This window comes from Melozone crissalis, unplaced genomic scaffold, assembly GCF_028551555.1.
Source record: "Melozone crissalis strain CALT ecotype California unplaced genomic scaffold, PUWL_Pcris_2 ptg000045l_1, whole genome shotgun sequence".
NCBI lineage: Eukaryota > Metazoa > Chordata > Aves > Passeriformes > Passerellidae > Melozone > Melozone crissalis.
Window position 1 is genome coordinate 6,723,406 of NW_026535823.1, and position 17,849 is coordinate 6,741,254.

Here is a 17,849-nt window from a genome sequence, read left to right on the forward strand (position 1 = left end):
GAGTGAGTAGGAAAGGCACTGTCAGTGCCACATTTAAGGCTTTGGGGCCTGTGAGTGTGCCCCATGCAGCATCTCTTTCTTCTGGTTAGAATAATTTTGACCTTCTGAGTTAAACTTTTCCACTTAATGATATTTTCCTATCATGTGAATCCTCTCTTCTTTGGCTTATTAGCATGCCTTACATCATGTTTCATTTAGGATTTGATACAGTCAGGAGCCCAGGATAAAAGACAGTGTATAACAGGCTGGTGTAATCATGACACTTCCTAGGACTGGAAGCTGCTGGGACCAGTTGGGACTGGTCATGGGCAAAATAAATATTTTTTTGTCCACTGTTGCAGTCTTCCTAGAGCAAAATGGAGGTCTCTGTCTGCTTTAGGACAGCCAGCTAAATCAGATCGTTCCCCTCCTTACACATGTGTTATCCTGCAACGGGAGAGCTCCTGCAGCATCCTCAGCTGCCATGTCCCACCACGTGGGGACAGCCCTTGGGCAGGATTTTGTTTGCAGCATCCACAGCTAAGGATAATTGCCAAGTGTTAATCCAGCTCAGTAGCTTACAGCAAGACTGTAATCATAGTTATTGGGTTTTGTATTAAAATGCTCTTTTTTAAAAGTTCTTGTTAGGTTTAGCAAACTGGCTGTAGAGGTGATTGCATTCTGGTTGGAGGGCTGTGCTTGAGTCTAGCAGGCTGCATGTCCTGAGATTTCCCTCCCCTCTCCATTCTTGCTGCTTCAAGAAACAGTCATTTGCTTTAAAGTCAGGTTTGCAGCTTTGATTGAAAATGACTCTGCAAAACCCCATCAAAACTGTGCATGCCACAGAGTCGCTTAAAAATAAAAATTCTAAAAGGCACCTTGAAATGTATGAACTCCCTGGGATGCCAAGGACCATCACCTGTGGTTTGCTAGTGTCCCCAGGTAGGACCTAGTAAATCTTTGTCTGCCCAAAGAGCCCAGAAAAAAAGGAAAGAAAGGATGGGATTGTGCTGTCTGAGGTTTGGGAATGATTATTAAGTGCTGGCCCTCTGCCTGACAGCTGTCATGGGTTTGCAGAAGTGAGACAGATCTGGGAGAGGCAGCTGCAATTGTATAGCTGGGAAGGTGGGCTTTTAATTGCTAATTAAAGTTACCATTTGCATTTGGGGCTTTCCTTTTTAAAGGACGACTTCATATTCCACAAGAAACTGCAAGCATTGTGTATTTATAGCACAACCAAACTGGCAACTGGCTCTTGCTGCTTTGCTGGTACATCTGTATTGCACCTACTGCCTACTTTTGCTTTCCCATCTGTATTTTTTATGACTTCTGTCCTGACAGCCCTTGTTCTCCTAGTCCTTGACTCCCCTCCCGTGCAGACATATGATCCTGTAACGTTTTCCTTTTTGTCTTTATAAACAATAGGCAAGCAGTCTGATAGCACAAGTCCAAAGTCAAGGGAGCTTTGCAGATTCAACTTGACAGCTCCTCTCTGAATTATTTAAAAGCTGTAAACAAAAGAAAGCCCATCTTACAGCTTCAGGTGCCTTCTCTAGTACTGTGGAGAATGCCTGATAGGTGAATTCAGCTAATTTTGCCCGTTTAGATCTATGGGATTTAGTGGAATAGCAAATGCCATTAGAATTCAGGGGCTGCCTCCTGGTATTCCTTTGGGGAGGGTGAGTTGCAGGGAGGTGAATGAGCAAATTGAGGAGAGGGAAAGTTGGAAGGTGAATGAAAGAATAGACAATTTCTGTCTAGTATTGTCTAGAATTGTGTGTTGAGTTTGGATATTTTTTTCCCTTTCACAATCAATGAACTTGTCTTAAGACATCCTGTATTTGCTTCTGACTTTAATCTCAGTCCTTGGAGGGTTTCCTTGTTTGTTCTTTTCACATCCTTTGTTTTCAAATCTAAAATGCTTTTCTACACCTGAAGGATCCAGTGATTTCTGACTTCTTGGATACATTTTAGTTGCTGGTTTCCCTCATGCTCCTGGATTCAGGAGTGTTTTAGATGGCTGAGATTAGGGAAGCAGGCAGAAGGCACAATTGAGTCCTCTAGATGATGCAAAGTTCATTATTATCTTTTGAATAGTTCATTCTGCAGAATGAAGCAGGGAATATGCCATGCTTTGCATTTATTGTACTAAAGCTATAAAGCTGTATTCTCATCATTCTTAGTGCTTAAGGCACAGCTGTCTTCTCACTCCCTTCTCCCCTCAGATAGATACAATGGGGAAGCCATCAGGAGTGGGATATTGAAAGCAACTTCATGTCTCTCATCTGTACTCTGCATGACTTTGTTTAATGAAGTTCTTCACTTTTTATGTACATTATTAAAATGCAATTTACTGTATTGTCTTTATCAATACCGTACAATTTTGTCATGAAAGCTGGTAGTTTGCATTGTGTCTTTACTTTGAAAACTGACCTGCAAAAATGGCTTTGTAATATCTTCTTTCAGAGATCTCAGCATCTTTCACTGTACTAAGCAAAGATCCCTGTCTTCCAAAGAGCTTTGCAGGCATGACCTGGCCACAGTTCAGGTCAACTCCCTCTTCCATACAGTTATAATAGATTTACAGAGCCCTCAGTGGCTGTGAGCCAAGCCAGCCCTAAACCCCTTCCTGGCCATAAGTGTGTAGGAGATGGTTCTGCTGCCTGGGGCAGATACTCTGCTCTGCTGCCCCAGCCTTACCTGTACTGTGGGAACAGAAGAAAGGAAATGTTTTTAATACAAACTCTATGACTTGAATTCACCCAGGGAGAAGATTTAAGTATCACTGGAATTTTGGCTGCTCAAGAGAAAACTTGTGCTTGTGACATGAGATGCTTGCTATCAGAACCTGCCTGCAGGTCTTAGGCTCTGGCCATTTTTCTTTGCCATTCTCAAGTTTATCAACATCCCTTCTTCATTTTCCTGTGTGTCCTGGCTGGTGAAAACTGCACTCAGGGCATTTTGGAGCAATATCTTGGGGGGACAAAGTGTCTTATTTCCCAAGCTGGGGGAGGGCCACGTGCTCTGGTCCAGCTTGCCCAGCCTTGTCTGCACTGCAGGAGGTTTCAGGTATATAGGGCTGCTCCTGATCCTGTTATAGCATTAGCTGAAGTGGATGGTGGAGGAGAGCAGCAGACTGTGAATTCTATCAAGATTAATGGAAATTTTTGTTTTACCTTAATTAAACTTTCACTCCTCAAATCAAAGTCCTTTTTCCCAAATCAGCATATATTATAAATAGCATTAGTATAGGTATAATTTCATGAAGCTTCTCTGTGTGCTAATGTTAATGTTTGTGCCTTGAGTTTTCTCCACAAGAAACCATTTATCATTTCTTTTATCTCACCAGGTCCTGGTGGAGGTCACTTCTATGGCTCATGTGTGTTGCATAGAAAATAAAAGGAAAAAATTTATAAATGTATCTTTTATATAAATAGTGGTTTATGCAGCTACAAGCTGGGCCACCTTGCAGGATTCCTTCTCTTGTCTGTTCTTACCACCAAGCAGCCTGCAGCCCTTTGGGTGGAAGCAGCCTCCAGGGATGAGATATTTTTGCTTTCCTGGTGCGTTTCTTCCTATTGCTGTAGCCCTGCTTTCCCCACAGATGTGTAATTCCCCACACTCCCTGCCTGCAGCCTCAGCTTGAACATCTGCTGTTGTTCCCTGCCTCAGACAGCACCCTCAGTGCTGACACTTGGAACTGGGACTCCATTCCTGTTGCTATTAAATATACTGTTCTTGGCCTAAAGAGAAATGAAGACTGTGATTTCCATGGCTGCCAGACTTCTGGCCCATCCACTAACACAATTAGAAAGCTTGCAGATGCAGTGAAACCCTCATCCTTTTCCAGCTGGCATAAGCAAAACATTTAGGAGAGTTAATGTGTTTATTGAGCACTCAAGTTCCCCTGCAACATTATTTTGAGACCCACTAATGCAATGGTCAGGATTTAAATGCACGTCCAGAACTTTCCAAGTTGGTTGGTTTAGGATGCTGTTGTATCAGGATTTGGCTTTGGTTTGGTGGTGGGGTCCCACTTAAAAATGGTTGGGTATGTTTAAGGGATGCTATTACAGATAAAGCATAGAAACTAAAAATGTCACAATTCAGGCTGGCCTTTTTTTGATTATCTATGTCAGATCAGGCTTGGGAGTGGAGGTGGTTTTTATTAGAATGAGGCAAAAAAGCTACAACCTGCAGGAGATGAGATGTATTAGGTGGGTTTGTGTGGCAAGGTTTGGGGTGAAGGGGTGGCTTCTGTGAGAACTTTCCCAAAGTTTCCTCCCTGTCCAACAGAGCCAATGCCAGCCAGCTCCAAGATGGACGCAGTGCTGACCAAAGCTGAGCCCATCAGCAGTGCTGGCAGCACCTCTGGGATGATGTACTCAGGATGAGTTGAGAGGGAAATACTGCACAACTGCAGCAGGGAGAGAGGAGTGAGAATATGTGAGAAACAATTCTGCTGCAGACCCAGAGCTCTGTGAGGAAGGAGGGGGAGAAAGAAGGTGCTCCAGGCACAGGGGAATTCTCTGCGGACATGGAGGCCCACAGAGAGCAGAGACCCAGCTGCACCCATGGAGAACTCCGTGCCAGTGCAGGTGGGTGCCCAAAAGGAGGATGTGGGACCCTGTGGGAAGCCCCCACTGGAGCAGGGCCTGTGGACATGTGGAGAGAGGTGCCCACACTCCGGAGCAGGTTTCCTGGCAGGACTTGTGACCACACAGGGACTGACAGTGGAGCAGTTCATGAAGAACTGCAGCCTGTGGGAGGAACTCACACTGAAGCTGTTTGTCAACTGTCTCTGGTGGGAGACACCTCATGCTGGAGCAGGGGAAGAGCTTCCTTCTCTTCCTTGAGAAGTGAAGGAATGGCAGAGACAATATGTGATAAACTGCTTGTGGCCCCAGTTCCTTGTCCCTCTCTGTCCCTGAAGGGGAAGTGATAGAAAAAATCAGGAGTGAAGCTGAGCATGGGAAGAAGGAAGGGGTGGGGGGAAGGTGTTTTGAAGATTTTCTTTTATTTCTCATTATCCTACTCTGATTTGATTAGTAATAAATCAGATTTGCCCCAGGTTGAGCCTGTTTTGCCTGTGATGGTAATTGGAGAGTGATCTCTGCCTGTCCCCATCTCGACTCTGAGCCTGTTTGTCTCCTCTGTCCAGCTGAGGGAGGGGAGTGACAGACTGGCTTTGGTGGGCACCTGGCTTCCAGCCTGGTCACCCCACCATAGTAGGTGTTGCCCAGATAGCTTGGCTGCCCCAGATTGTTGACAGCCAACCATATAAAATGAACAGTACCAGAGTAGGTATCCATTATCAGTTTTAAATAAATTGATTTCATGAATTTCTGCCAAAGTGTTTCCCTTTTTCTGACCCAGCCAGCCTGGCTCAGCTTGGTCCCTTCATCATTCCTGACATCACCTGTGATTAACCCATCTTCCTGTATTGATTGCCACCATCTCTGGTTGTGATGCATGAATTATTCTTCAACTTTTGCCTTGAGGTGATGGTGTCATGTGAGGGGTTTGGGAAGGTTTTTTTCCCAGCCTGTCCCACTAGCAGTGGCCAGCATGTAACCCACCAGTTACACAGCTGCAAGACCTGTCTCCAGAAGTTAGCTTGGGTCATTCAGGCATACTTGGTATGAAATTCCCCATGGGCTGGTTGAGCTGTTGAAGCACCTGGAGCTACCAGACACTCATGTACATCTAGGACCTCAGAGCAGCAGGTGAGGGTCCAGCATCCCCTGAGCTCAGGTGTCTGTGGAGGTGGGAACTGTGCTGTGGGAAGGTCATAAAGTGTCCTTCAAAACCCCCAGCTGGGGATGATGTTGGACCATGACTGGCTGTCACAATTTAGGGCTGGTTTTCAGCATGCTTGATGGCAGTGGTTTGTGCCTCAAAGGTTTTTTTTGGGAAAGGAATGCAACTGCAAATAAGTGAATAGTACAGTTCCAACAGGAATTCTTATGGAGAGAGTTAAACCTCATTTAAACCTTCACCCCTGCCCTTTTTGTTTAACACCTCCTTGGGAACATCTGGATTAACCTTGGGCAAATCCACCAAGTGTATTGCCTCTGTTTCCCCACAATATTTCACTACCTCACCAGGGCATTTATTACACCTAATTAATGTTGTAATGTGTCTTTGGTTCCTCTGATAAAACGTGTGGCGCGAATGCAAAATTGTTTTTACTGATTGGATTGTTAATTAAATGTGCACATATAAATGATTTATTGGCATTAGAGAACTAAGACTTAATAATTTAAAATATTAACATCAAGGTGGTTGGATCAATTTTAAGCCTGTTATCATTCAGCTATTTAGAGACTGAAACAAATGACACTGGGAAAGGAGAGGAAACTGCTGTAAGCAGGATTGTCAAAGGTGAATTCACTAGAGAAGGAAGAGGAGATGGAAAGATGTACCTAGTACTGTGGAAGAGGTAGCTGAAACCAACAACAGTGCTGAAAGTAAGGTTTTGATGAGAAATGCTATGCCAGGGACAATGATCTCAGAAATATGAAAGTCCTGAAGAATATGGGACAGATGGTGTTGGAAAGATCCAAGTGTTCTTGCACAAGTAAGAGAATTGCTGATTCAAGTGTGAAGATGATTTGAAAGAGGGAGCTGAGGAGTGTTAGGTACAGTTGAGCTGGAAGAGAAATCACTGACTTGGAAGACGAAGAAAGAAGAATAGAGAAGATAAGAGAGGTGGGAGAAGCACGCCATGAGTGTGAAAGAGGCACAACACAACCATCTGAACATAAAGCAGAGCTTTAGCAGATTGAAGTTTGCCTTTCACAGTAAGGGCAAGGGGAGTGTGCTGCAAATTAAAGAGGACCAAGCAGCTGGAATAGAATCATAGAATATCATGAGTTGGAAGGGACCCACAGGAATCATGAAGTCCAACTCCTGGCCCTGCACAGGACACCCTGACAACCCCACCACATGCCTCAGAGTGTTGTCCAAACACATCCTGAGCTCTGTCAGGCTTGGTGCTGTGACCACCTCCCTGAGGACCCTGTTCCAGTGCCCAGCCATCTTCTGGGGGGAAAACCTTTCTCTCTCATAAGTCTCCCTGCATCCATTCCTTCCCAGTGCAGCAGCTGGGAGCTGTGGTACTTGCTGTGCTTTGGGACTGGGCTGCACAGCTCTGGTGTTTGTAGGGTGGATTGCTTGTCTTGTCTAATTCAGGGTAGCTTGAACAGAAAAGCCTTTTCACATTCTGCTGATTTCTGTTTACAGCTCTGATCCCTGATGGTTTGCCACTGGTCTGCACAAAATCAAAATCTAAAAGTACCAGATTTAGATGATATGTGTGAATACTCTCATGCAGCAGATTGGTGGCTGTTTCTCCAGATTGTGTATTTTGTTCCTGATGCGAGTTTGGAAGGGAGCATATGCAATAGCAATATTAATGATAACACCCTGGGGCTTGGTTTTGCCCCACAGTGCACTGCTGGGCAGGGCAGCCTGACCTTGGCTAGGGAGAGATTAAATCCATCACCTCCAGCATGATGTAATGACCGACTGCAACAAACAATGGAAGGGAAAGGGGGGAGACATTGGCAGGAGGAATGCAGGTCTTAAACCACACAGTTGTCAAGCAGTGTATGGCATTGCGTTGCCAGATGAATATTTAGGAGTTTTAAGTCTTTAAAGAATTGATGCTAAAAGCTGTCTTCACTAAAGTAATGCCTTGCCATTTCCTGTGGTTTAGCAATATTGATATTAATGTTGTTGCATGTTTATGGATATGGTTTTTGAATGCTTATTGTAAGCTGTATTTATATGCTGCTGCCATTTCCTTCAAGGTCTTGACCACATTGTTTATGGGGAGCATCTGATATCCCAGGATTTATGACTATAGGAGCAAGTAACTTTAGACACCCTGTCACAGATAAATGGGCAGTGGAACTCAATATTCCTACACAGAGAGGAGGGGAAGACTTGTGCTTTGGAGGTGCAGGGTTAACACCAGAATAATTTGGTTTTAACTTATGTCTCCCTGCCTTGCCTGATGGGGGAGTGTGCAGCAGCTGTTGTAGCTGTGTATCTTGCTTTGCAGTAGATGCAGAATAATAAGTGTCTAATGAGATTTTCTCATCTTGGATTCTAAATAAATTAGATGCTCATCAATAGCAGTTTTGTTCTAGAATGACTAAATTGCAGAGGCAGTAATATATCAGCAGTACCTGGGGTGGGCTTTGCTGGCTGGCTCTCCTGCCTTTGCAGAGCTTTCTTTGCCTTCTCCCCATCAACCTCATTGGCCTCCATTTCCATCTTGAATTCCGCAGATGGCATAGAAACAAGGAAATTGATGGCTCTGTACAGCACTGGATATGTGTGTGCTTCTATTTTCTTCTAGCCCTGACTTATTTGCCTTGTTGACGTTGTTTTTTGAGAGCTACATGCAGGAATGAAAAGGGCATATTAAGAAGAAGGGGTTTCTCACTTGGCTGAGAGCTTACTGCTTATTTGAGTGTGTCATTGGAGCAAGCCTTGCTGCTCTCCTCAGGGCACCCCTGAGCTGTGAATACAGACCTGGGGATGTCTGATAACAAATAAGCTTCCAGTTACACAGCATTGTCTTCTGCTGGGTTGGATCTGAATAGAAGGAGAAAAATGCATTGTAAAATCCAAAATGAGAAGATTACTTCAGGGAGTAGGAAAAAGAGCCGCAGTCGTGTATTAAGTTGCAGGTAGAAATACCAGATGTGGATGTGTCAGAAAACTTGATAAAGGCATCCCAGGTACAGAGATTAAAGTTTGGAATTGCTGAAAAACAAAGGAAGGGATTCAAGGAGATGCTGAATTTCTACCTGGGCAGATTTCCTAGTGAGATGCAATTCATTTGATGTGGAAGCTGCAAACTCTGCATGATGCAGGATGATGAAAACACTAATTTGTTTGAAAACTTTTTTCTAAAAAGCTTTCCAGTGTACCCATGAATTCTGACATAAGAAGAAACTATATGTATGTGTATATGATTGTAGGCAAGTCCTTCTACTGAAAGTGAGTCAAAGCAGTGCCATAATCTTTAAATCTGTGGCTTAACATTTTAGGAAATATCCTTGTTATGCTGGGTGGGTATAATTGTGTAGTATTTGTGAACTTGAAAACCCAAAAGATTTGTGTATTTGCAGCTGGATCTAGAAAGAAGCACAGACAACGCCTTTTTCACATGGATTGAGTTTTCTCTTTTTTGCTGGGGGCCAGATAAGCCTAAAGCCTAAAGAGGCTTTATCTGTCTGTGTACAAAGGAATTACCTTCAGAATTAGATAAAAATACTGTTTCTAAGGATTAAAAGACACAGTTCGGGTGTGCACATTCTGTTCCAGGTTTAATACCTAAAGAGTTGGGTGTTGCTGCTCCTAAAATATTTTGGTATAACATCTTTTATATGTTAGACCTTGTTCTGTAAAGAAGCACTTGGTGTAAAGTAATTAATTTCTGCTTGAGCCTGGTGTTCACAGTATAGATAATAAATATTCCTTTACATTTGCTCAGAAGGGATTAATGTTAGGTGAGTGTGATGGCATAGAAAGCAAATTGTGGTTTACAGGGATAGAGGGTTGTGCACCACTTCAACCAACCACTGTGCACCTTTCATTGGTAACAGTTGTATCACAAGAATGGGGAAAAAAACCAAAATTTGCACATTGTCCCACTGGGAAGGGATCTAATCAGTTCAAAACCTCTTGATTTTTGTACACTGGACATTCATTGTGTTTCCTGGGTTAGAATTTGTAATTTTCTTTCAAAAACAAAAAGCTGACTTATGTCATACAGCAAGAAAATAACCAGGGCTCAGGAGAATTAGAGTGAAAAGCCATTAGAATCTGCTAATTACAAGATGAAGAGCAGTCAAGCAGCGGTGGTCTATTGGGGAACCACTTTTGCACATTTAGATGGGTAGAAAGACTTTGTGTGTGACATTGATGGGAAAAGTTTTGGTGAAATATGTCTTGCAGATAGCCTGCAGCTCAATCCTAAAACCCAGCACTACAGTAATAGTTGCCACCTTCAGTAAGGAAGGAGTAAATTTACTTAAATAATGGAGTTTCTGTACAAACAGCACTAGATTTAGTTCAGCTATATACTTTTATTCTACCTGTAAATAACAGAAGACAATTGAGTGCAAGCTTTCTCACCCAAGTGATTTTCCCACTGTTTCAACAGCTTTGCTTAATTAGGCTCCAGCTCCTTGGAATAAGTGTTGGAAACACAGCCATTTGTTAGCCAAAATATCTGCTGGGGAGGGAAGGTGAGAAGTTGTTAATTTAAAATAAGATCTTTAAGAACCCTAGCTCTGAATCCATAGAACAAAGCTAGCTGAAAATCCAGGAAATTGATGCTTACCTGAGTGATGGCTGTGCTGGAAGTTTGAGGTAAATCTCCTTTATTTGTGCAGAAAAGAGGGATAACAAAGAAGTGCAAACATTATGGCCTGTAGTTGTTTACAATATGGTGAAAGAGCCAAAAATTATTTCCAGTCCTTCATGTGAAAAAATGTGCACATATAACTTGGAAACACATCCATCCTAAGGAATGATCTCTTCAGCTTTTCCTTCTGATTTCCACTTCAAGGATTGATATGTGTGGGATAACAAGGGTAGAACAGTCTCAGTAAGGATTGTATTCAAGGGACAAAAAATTGTTAGTGATTTGTGCTCATCTTTTTTGAGCCCTTTTGGGACAGGTTTGATGTCAACAGAGGAAGACTAAAATGCTCAGCTATGATTTTGCACAAGCCCACTGGTGAGAGGGATGTGTAGCTCCTGCAGCTGCAGTGAGGCAGCTTTACTGGTGAGGAGGAGTAGCAGAGAGAAGCCCTGGAGGGTGGAGGCTCTGTCCAGAGCTTTTCTTCACTCCCTGCAGGTACTGGAGGGTGGAGAGTCTCTCCAGAGCCTTTCCTCACTCCCTGGAGCTGAGCCCACTTGAGTATCACTGGGTGTCTCTTCAAGGAGATGTGTGTGTGGTTTCCCAGTTGTCCATCTGGTGTTCTCTCCTCCCAGCAATATTTTCTTACACAAGGATGTAAAGGAGTGGGACAGCTCCAACCTCAGCTGTCATTGAGTCCCTGTTGCACTGGAGCAGCTCTGACAACTTCTGAGTTGTTCAACTGAGTTTCTTCAAACCTCACAAAACATCCAGAGCATTTCTGATTGTCTTAATGTTGACTACTCTTGCATGAATAGCAGCAGTCAGGCAGACTTTAATTCTCCTCTGTTCCTTTCCTGTACAAATTGCTTCCCCAGGGCCATCCAAAATAGGGCTCATCTTGGAGGGAAGGAAATCAGTGTGCTTCAAAACCCAGCTGTCACCAGGTGAATAATTCCTTTGAATGATGATTCTAGCAGGTATCTCATATCCTCTGGAAGGTCCTAAACTTGATTTTGTTTTTCGTTGCCATCAAGAATGTGCTGCAAAAATTTCTCTTTTTTTGGTGCAATCAGTGAAAGTCCCTTCAAATCCCATGGGGGAATGCTCTAAAATTACTGTGGGTCCAGCAGTCATATTCAGACTAGAGAAACAGGGATGTGTCAGGTTCAGAGGTGCTCCTGTCAGGTCTGTCTTTGCACTCAAGACCAACTTACAGCCTCATTTTACATAATGGAACCTCCTTGTGAATATCCAGCCTGTGTGGTAACAGAGATTCGTGATGGTGTCAAGTCCTTCCCATGTCAGGGAACTGCCCTTCAGATTTCCCAGAATACTGTCTCTGCAGTCCAATAAAAAAAAAAAAAAAGCAGGAAGTTTTTCATAGCTCTTAGCACAGAACTTCAGCCCTGGAGTATGTTAGAGCAGCTATGGAACTGCACCCTATATTAACATGAATCCTGACATGCACCCACCTTTGCCAATTAGATTTTTAAATTCATATGTAACACTAAAAGACAAGAAGATGCATAATTTTGATGTCCCCAGAGCTTTTTTTTATTGCCTTAAGAGGACCAAGATTCTAAAGGTTGACATTAGCAGCCACACAGAACAAAATGCTTCTGTTTGCCAGGCAGTAAACCTTAATCTATCAATCTTTGCTATGTTTGTTCATTTTTCTTCTTCAGTCTTCTTTTAGCAAAAGCAGCTTGTTCTTTCTGCCTCTCCTGCTCAGAGGGGCTGCAGGTGCAAAAAAATCTTCTCATGGGAGAAGATTCATGTGTAGAAGAGTCATTTTAATAACTGCTTTCTTCAGAGCAGGATTACTCACTTGGGCTGGGTCTCCCACATTCCCAGTGCCTCTGCTTTGGGATTTGCTGGCTCCTGCAGGCAGCAGAAATGGAAGGGATGAGTAAGGCCAGTCTTTAAACCTTCTTGCCCTGCACAAAAACACAACACAAATTGATGATGGTAAAGTAGAACATGCAGCCACAATGGATGCTTTTCATGCCTCAGTGCTACAGGTAGTCACAGTATTGTGTTTGGGGAAATAGGTGTTCTGCCAGTTCAATGGTGATGGTGCTTTTCTTTCCATTCCTACATGTCCTGGCAAAAAGATTGGTTTCATGTGCACACAGCTACAAACCTGCAGATCTAAACAACTTCATGTCTTCTCTAGGTGTTTAACACATTGAGTGTATTGATTGTTTTACAGGCTACACAAAAGGAAGTGAATTGTCTCTTTGGAGGATTAAAAACAAGTTACTTAGCTGTGTTACTGGAGAAGCAGTGCTGGAGTGCCTTAACAAGCAAGTCACTGTTCAGTGACAGATTTGGTGCTAATTTTGCTGCTGTCTGCTCCTGTTTGCATCTCATGGTTGTGGATGAAAGCAGCAGAGCAGTGATTAGCTCAGACCCTGCTGAAAAAAAACCCAGCACCCAGGGGCTTCTGAAGAACGAGGGAGTGAGAGTAAATTACCCTCTGGCATTTTTATTTTATTTAGGAGGTAAAACTGTTCATTGGAACAGAGTTCATTTACAGTGGCACCCCAGCAGACTGCAGCAGCAGGGTGAATTGCCAGTCACTCACAGTGCAAACAGGAATCACTCAAACCCTGCATCATGTGCACTCAGGGGTTCAGGTTTCCTGCATTGCACAGTAGATTGCTGCTGGTCCTTCTCCCTTGCTTCCAGAACCCTTTCAGGCATCCTGGTCCCTGTTTCAGTGCCCAGATAATATATATAAATATTAAAATGAACCCACCCCCCCCCCCCCAGTGGGTTTTGATTTTAATGTTGTTAACCAGAAGCTGAGTTCACTGCATTAGATTCTTAGCCACCAAATTAAAAGAAATTGCAGTATATTCTTCCTTTGAGGATATACTTTCTTTTCAGGAGCTTAGACTTGGAGGATCATTAGTGAGATAATATCAGGAGTTTTAACTAATCCTCTAATGACTGTACCAGGGTGAACAAATCTGTCTGTGTCAGTTAGCCCAGTGGTCCACCACAAGGCTATTCTTACCTGATAAATGGATTTTCACACTGAAGGGGATTTTTCTTCCTTTGCCCCAAATCCTGAGGCTGTGCAAAGTCCTGAAGTTCACGGTGAGGCAGCACACAGCCAGCCTGGGGCTGTGCCGAGCTGCCTTCCCACTCCCTTCGGAGCAGGGCGTGTTCTAGGCACTGAGTTCATTAAAAATGCAGGTGCTAAGCATGGGATAATTACAGCAGGTTTGTCTGGGGATGGGGAGCAGCAGTGAGAGAAATTTCAAAATGTGTCTCAGAGAAGATATCAGCTGTCTTGAGAGAAAGCCGTTCTCTGTGGGCAGTGCAGCAGCGCGTGTGTCTGCTGGCACGAGGATGGCTGCAGGTCACCCCTCTGGGAGCACTGCTCCTCCCCACATCTCTGGGGCTCTTGCCAGCACCCCAGTGCTTGTGTGTGGATTTCCCTGTAGGTTTTGGATAGGATTTTGGCTGGGGAGGGTGCATCTGTGCTTGCTGGTCACATGAGGAATGCAGTCTGGAGAGAAGATGCTCTCTCTTCTCCAGCATCTGCCTGGGGCTTGCCTGACTGATGCAGCAGACCATTAATTTGCAGTCAAGCAGGATATCTCCAAATGCAACTCTATCAATTGGCAGGAGGTAAATAGATGCTGCCTCTCTGCTTAAGGCAGGGCTGGAGCCCTCTCTGTTTATCTTCCCTTTCAAACTGGGTGCATCTGCTATTGCTCTCTAATCTCTTCTCCTCTTTGTTTTATTCATCTGAAGCCTCTTGGCCTCGGAGCTAGAGGGGTTTTGTAACGGTGATTAGCTGGTTTAGTTAGGGTTCTGGAGATCTTTGTCCATGTGCTGCCAAAAGATGAAATAACCATTATTTTTATTAGTCCACCTCACAGGGAGGCTGTGAGAATTAATTCATGTTTGTAAATTGCTTTGGAGATTTAAAGCTCTGTACAAGCACTGAGGATTATTGCTTTCTAATTCTTCAAGGTAGTGTAACTTATAAAGACTTGTAGCCTTGAAAGCATCTTGGATATAGGAAGAGTTGATCCCTTTGAAATTACATATACTTCTAATGTTTAAGATAAAAATAACTACTCTGTTGCTTCATCCAAAAAAAAAGGGGGAGGGAAAAAGCAATGGCAGGTTCTGATAGTGCCTCTTTTTTTTTTTCCAGGAGTCCAACGTGCTTATTGCTGCTAACAGTCAGGGTACAATTAAGGTAAGTTATTTTACACATCTTGCATTTAAACACTTGAATCTGTTGATATTAAAGAGCAAGGTCAGAGACACTGAACAGCCAGGAGAAACCATTAGAGGAGGTCATCCTGGCTGTGGAGGTTTGCAATTTAAATGATGTATTTGCCTGTGGCACACAGTGGAGTGAGCAGGCAGTGCCCCAGCAGTGAGACCAGTTGCAGTGAGGTGTGGAAGAGTTGGTGGTGGCCATCCAGCCCCTGCTGCTGCTGCTCCCTGGGGTCCTGGCAGCACTGAGGGCCTTGCACAGGCACCTCCCCAGGCTGAGGGGCTCCCATGGCAGCAGAGGCTGTGTTAACTCACCAGCATTAACCCAAGGCTGTGCTCTGGCTGCTGCAGAGGCAGCAGGGCTGAAAGCTGAGCTCCTGGTGTGCAGCTGGCTGGAGCAGCACTGAAATGAGCAGGGATGCTCCCTGCCTTTGACTCTGGTGCTCAGACGGGTGGTAACAGACGGCACCTGCCAGCACAGGTTTTGTGAAAGCATCAGCCTTCCCTGTGCACAGCACCAGGTCCTCAGCTCTTTAATTAAGTCTTCCAGAGTGTCTGTTCAATGTATTTCTGTCTGTGGAATGTCAAATGACGTGGAGAAGACTGTCCTTCTTTATGTCTGTGTCAGTCAAGCAAAACCAGTGCCCGAGGCAGTACCAAACTCAGCCCAAACCCAGGACTTTATCCCACATTCTGCACAGCAGCACTGACCTCCCCCATGCTGTTAGGTTTGGTGCTTAATGCCCTAAGCTTGTAGCCCAGACCCCTGGCAGCATTCTGGAGCTGCTAGTAAAGGCATTTACTTGCTGTCTGCAGAGTTTTACACTGCATTGTCACTGTCACGAGGCTGAGGTCCTGATTGTTCCTCACATCCCTGTAGCAGTAGCAGCTCTCTGGAGCCATACCAGAGCTGCTGCTCTGAACCTGGGAAAATCACCAAAAATGCAAGACTGGTGAGAGGCCTGAGTGGTCTGTGTTTAATTGCATATCAAGATTTTTTTCCCCCCCTTTTTTAGGACACAAGTGTCTGGGTTACTGCTGCTGTTGCAGCATGTGATGCTGTAGCCTCTCATTCATAGGGGATTTGTTTATATATCATGTTTTGGAATTGCTTGGTGGTTACTTTGGTCAGCCTCTCCTTAGGAAAATGGACAAAATGCACAGAAGCTTTTGATATTTTGAAGTGAATCCAGCAGCAAATGCAGTGATTAGAGAGGAGAGGTTTTGCTCATGCACTTTGCTTGTTAATGAGAGAAGGTAGACAGAGAGAAATGTGCAGACAGCCAGGGCTGTCAGAACTCTGGTGTCTCCATTTACCTTTGACAGCAGGAAGGTGGGATGGTCTGGGAAAGGCTTGGGTGTGCCCAGACCCACCCCAGGTTGGGGACAGATGCCATTCTGGGCATCACCCATGAGCTACAGCTCTAGAGCTTTTCCCAGGGATGCCAAACCAGGTTCGTGCAGACTCTGTCACCCCCACAGTCACTTTTGTGCTGTCTCTAGCCCCTGCCTTCAGATGCTGCTGTTCCATCCCAGCCTGCACAAGGGAAACAAGAGCACAGAGGGCTGAGATGACAAAAGCTCTGATCTCTGTTACAAGATTCCCAAGAGCTGTGTGACTGAGATGAGGGGATATGAGGCAGCTGTGGATGGTTTTGCTTCGTGGCTAATTTATCATCACACAAGCAGACATCAAAATTGGGATGCTTGCCAAGTGCTTTTCCCATCTGTGGGATATTATTGCATGCTGGTGAATAAAGGGTAAGGGGTGGAAATGAGATAGAAGGGTCAGTCCTGTCTTAGAGATCTATATGCTGACATAGGAAATTATAAATGTCATATATTTCTATTCTAAATGTCTCATCTTCCTTACTAACCAGGTACTGGAGCTGGTATGAAGGGTTTTCTCTCAAGGCATGAGGTACTTGGTCCTGCTGATATGCTACAGTATTCATCTGGGAACCACAGTGGGACAAGAAACCAAAACCACCTTGATGTTCCTCCCCAGAACGATCATGTTTGGGTTTTTTTCCATTTCTGGACTTCCTAGGACATTTTGAGACACTGGTAATGCCAGGAAGCTGTCTGCCATCAACATTAACTCCACAGACTTTGCTAGTGGTGGTGGTATGGTTGTCTAATTTTTATGATAGGAAAACAAATTCTTTTAAATAAAAACAAAAAGGAATAATAAAATTTATTGAGCCACAAGCTGAAGCTGGAAGATTGTCTTGTTGCATAAGAGAACAGATTTTCTTGTGAAGGGAGCTCACAGGAGCACACAGGGCTGTCCTCAGCTGCACATCTCCAGTTACTTTCATCTGGACTCTTCCTCCCCGCTGGAAAAAGAAAGTCTCTAAGCCTTACGTGGACATGCAAGCAATCCACTTTGAAGTCCCATCATGATACAGTTCTGTTGTTCCTTTGATTTATTAATTCTTTTTTAGATGCATTATATGTTGAGAAATGTCACCGAGGTTGACACCACTGGAGACTGAAGTCCTCTAGTCATCCAGAAGAGAAGGACACCTTCCCTTCCCTCCTCTCCTTAGACCCCTTCCTTGCCCCAAAGGGGCAGTTCCAAAGGAGAGGATGAAGCTGTACTCCTGTCCATGTGGGCCACCAGCAAGGTGCTGAGATGAGGGAGCTGCAGTTCCTGGGACCTGGACTGAGCTTGCCAAGACAGCGTGGGATGAAGATCTGCCTCCCACTCACCTGGCTGTGTGTGACTATCTCAGCTGGAGGAGGAAGCTTCTAGATCCAGTTACCAAAGCCCTGCACCACTCAATCACCTGTGGTCTGGTTGTGTTTGCCCCTCTCTGCACACCATGGAAGCCAAGCATTTTGAATGTTGGAACAAGAGAGGGGATGGAGTTGGTTTGTAACGTGTTTCAGAGCCATGATATAAGTAGCCTTATTTTTAATGGTCATGCATACACTTAATTGTACATATGGAGGGGGAATAAACCATGAAGCTGAGAGTTGTTGTTGCTTTCTTGGCAGGAGAGCAGAGCAGGTAAGAAGGTTCAGATGCTCCTCACGAGCAGCAGCCAGGTTAAACTGTCAGGATTGCTGCCAGAACTCATTAAGCTCCAAAATGCATTTGGTGGGCATGGCATCTTTTCCCTGCCATGGTGTTAAAGGTGCAATGCAGACAGTGATACCTGTGGGAAGTGTTTTGTTCTGCAAACAATCCTCTTCCATTCACTCACTGCAGAACGTGTCTCCTTCATGCCAT

General features: G+C 44.4%; 1 protein-coding gene and 1 non-coding gene across 2 annotated transcripts in view; both read left to right on the plus strand.

Moving 5' to 3' along the window:
• The window catches only part of COP1 (COP1 E3 ubiquitin ligase), a 125,260-nt gene extending 107,670 nt beyond the window's left edge, over nt 1–17,590 (plus strand). The window contains exons 19-20 of the mRNA XM_054285696.1: nt 14,544–14,588; nt 16,492–17,590. Of these exons, the coding sequence (XP_054141671.1) occupies nt 14,544–14,588; nt 16,492–16,509 (63 nt within the window). The 3' untranslated portion in view covers nt 16,510–17,590. The remainder of the gene's footprint in view (nt 1–14,543; nt 14,589–16,491) is intronic.
• Nucleotides 282–417, plus strand: LOC128943416 (small Cajal body-specific RNA 3). The gene has a single exon (XR_008483714.1). It is a non-coding gene; the product is annotated as a small Cajal body-specific RNA 3 (non-coding RNA).
• Nucleotides 17,591–17,849: the final 259 nt, after the last annotated feature.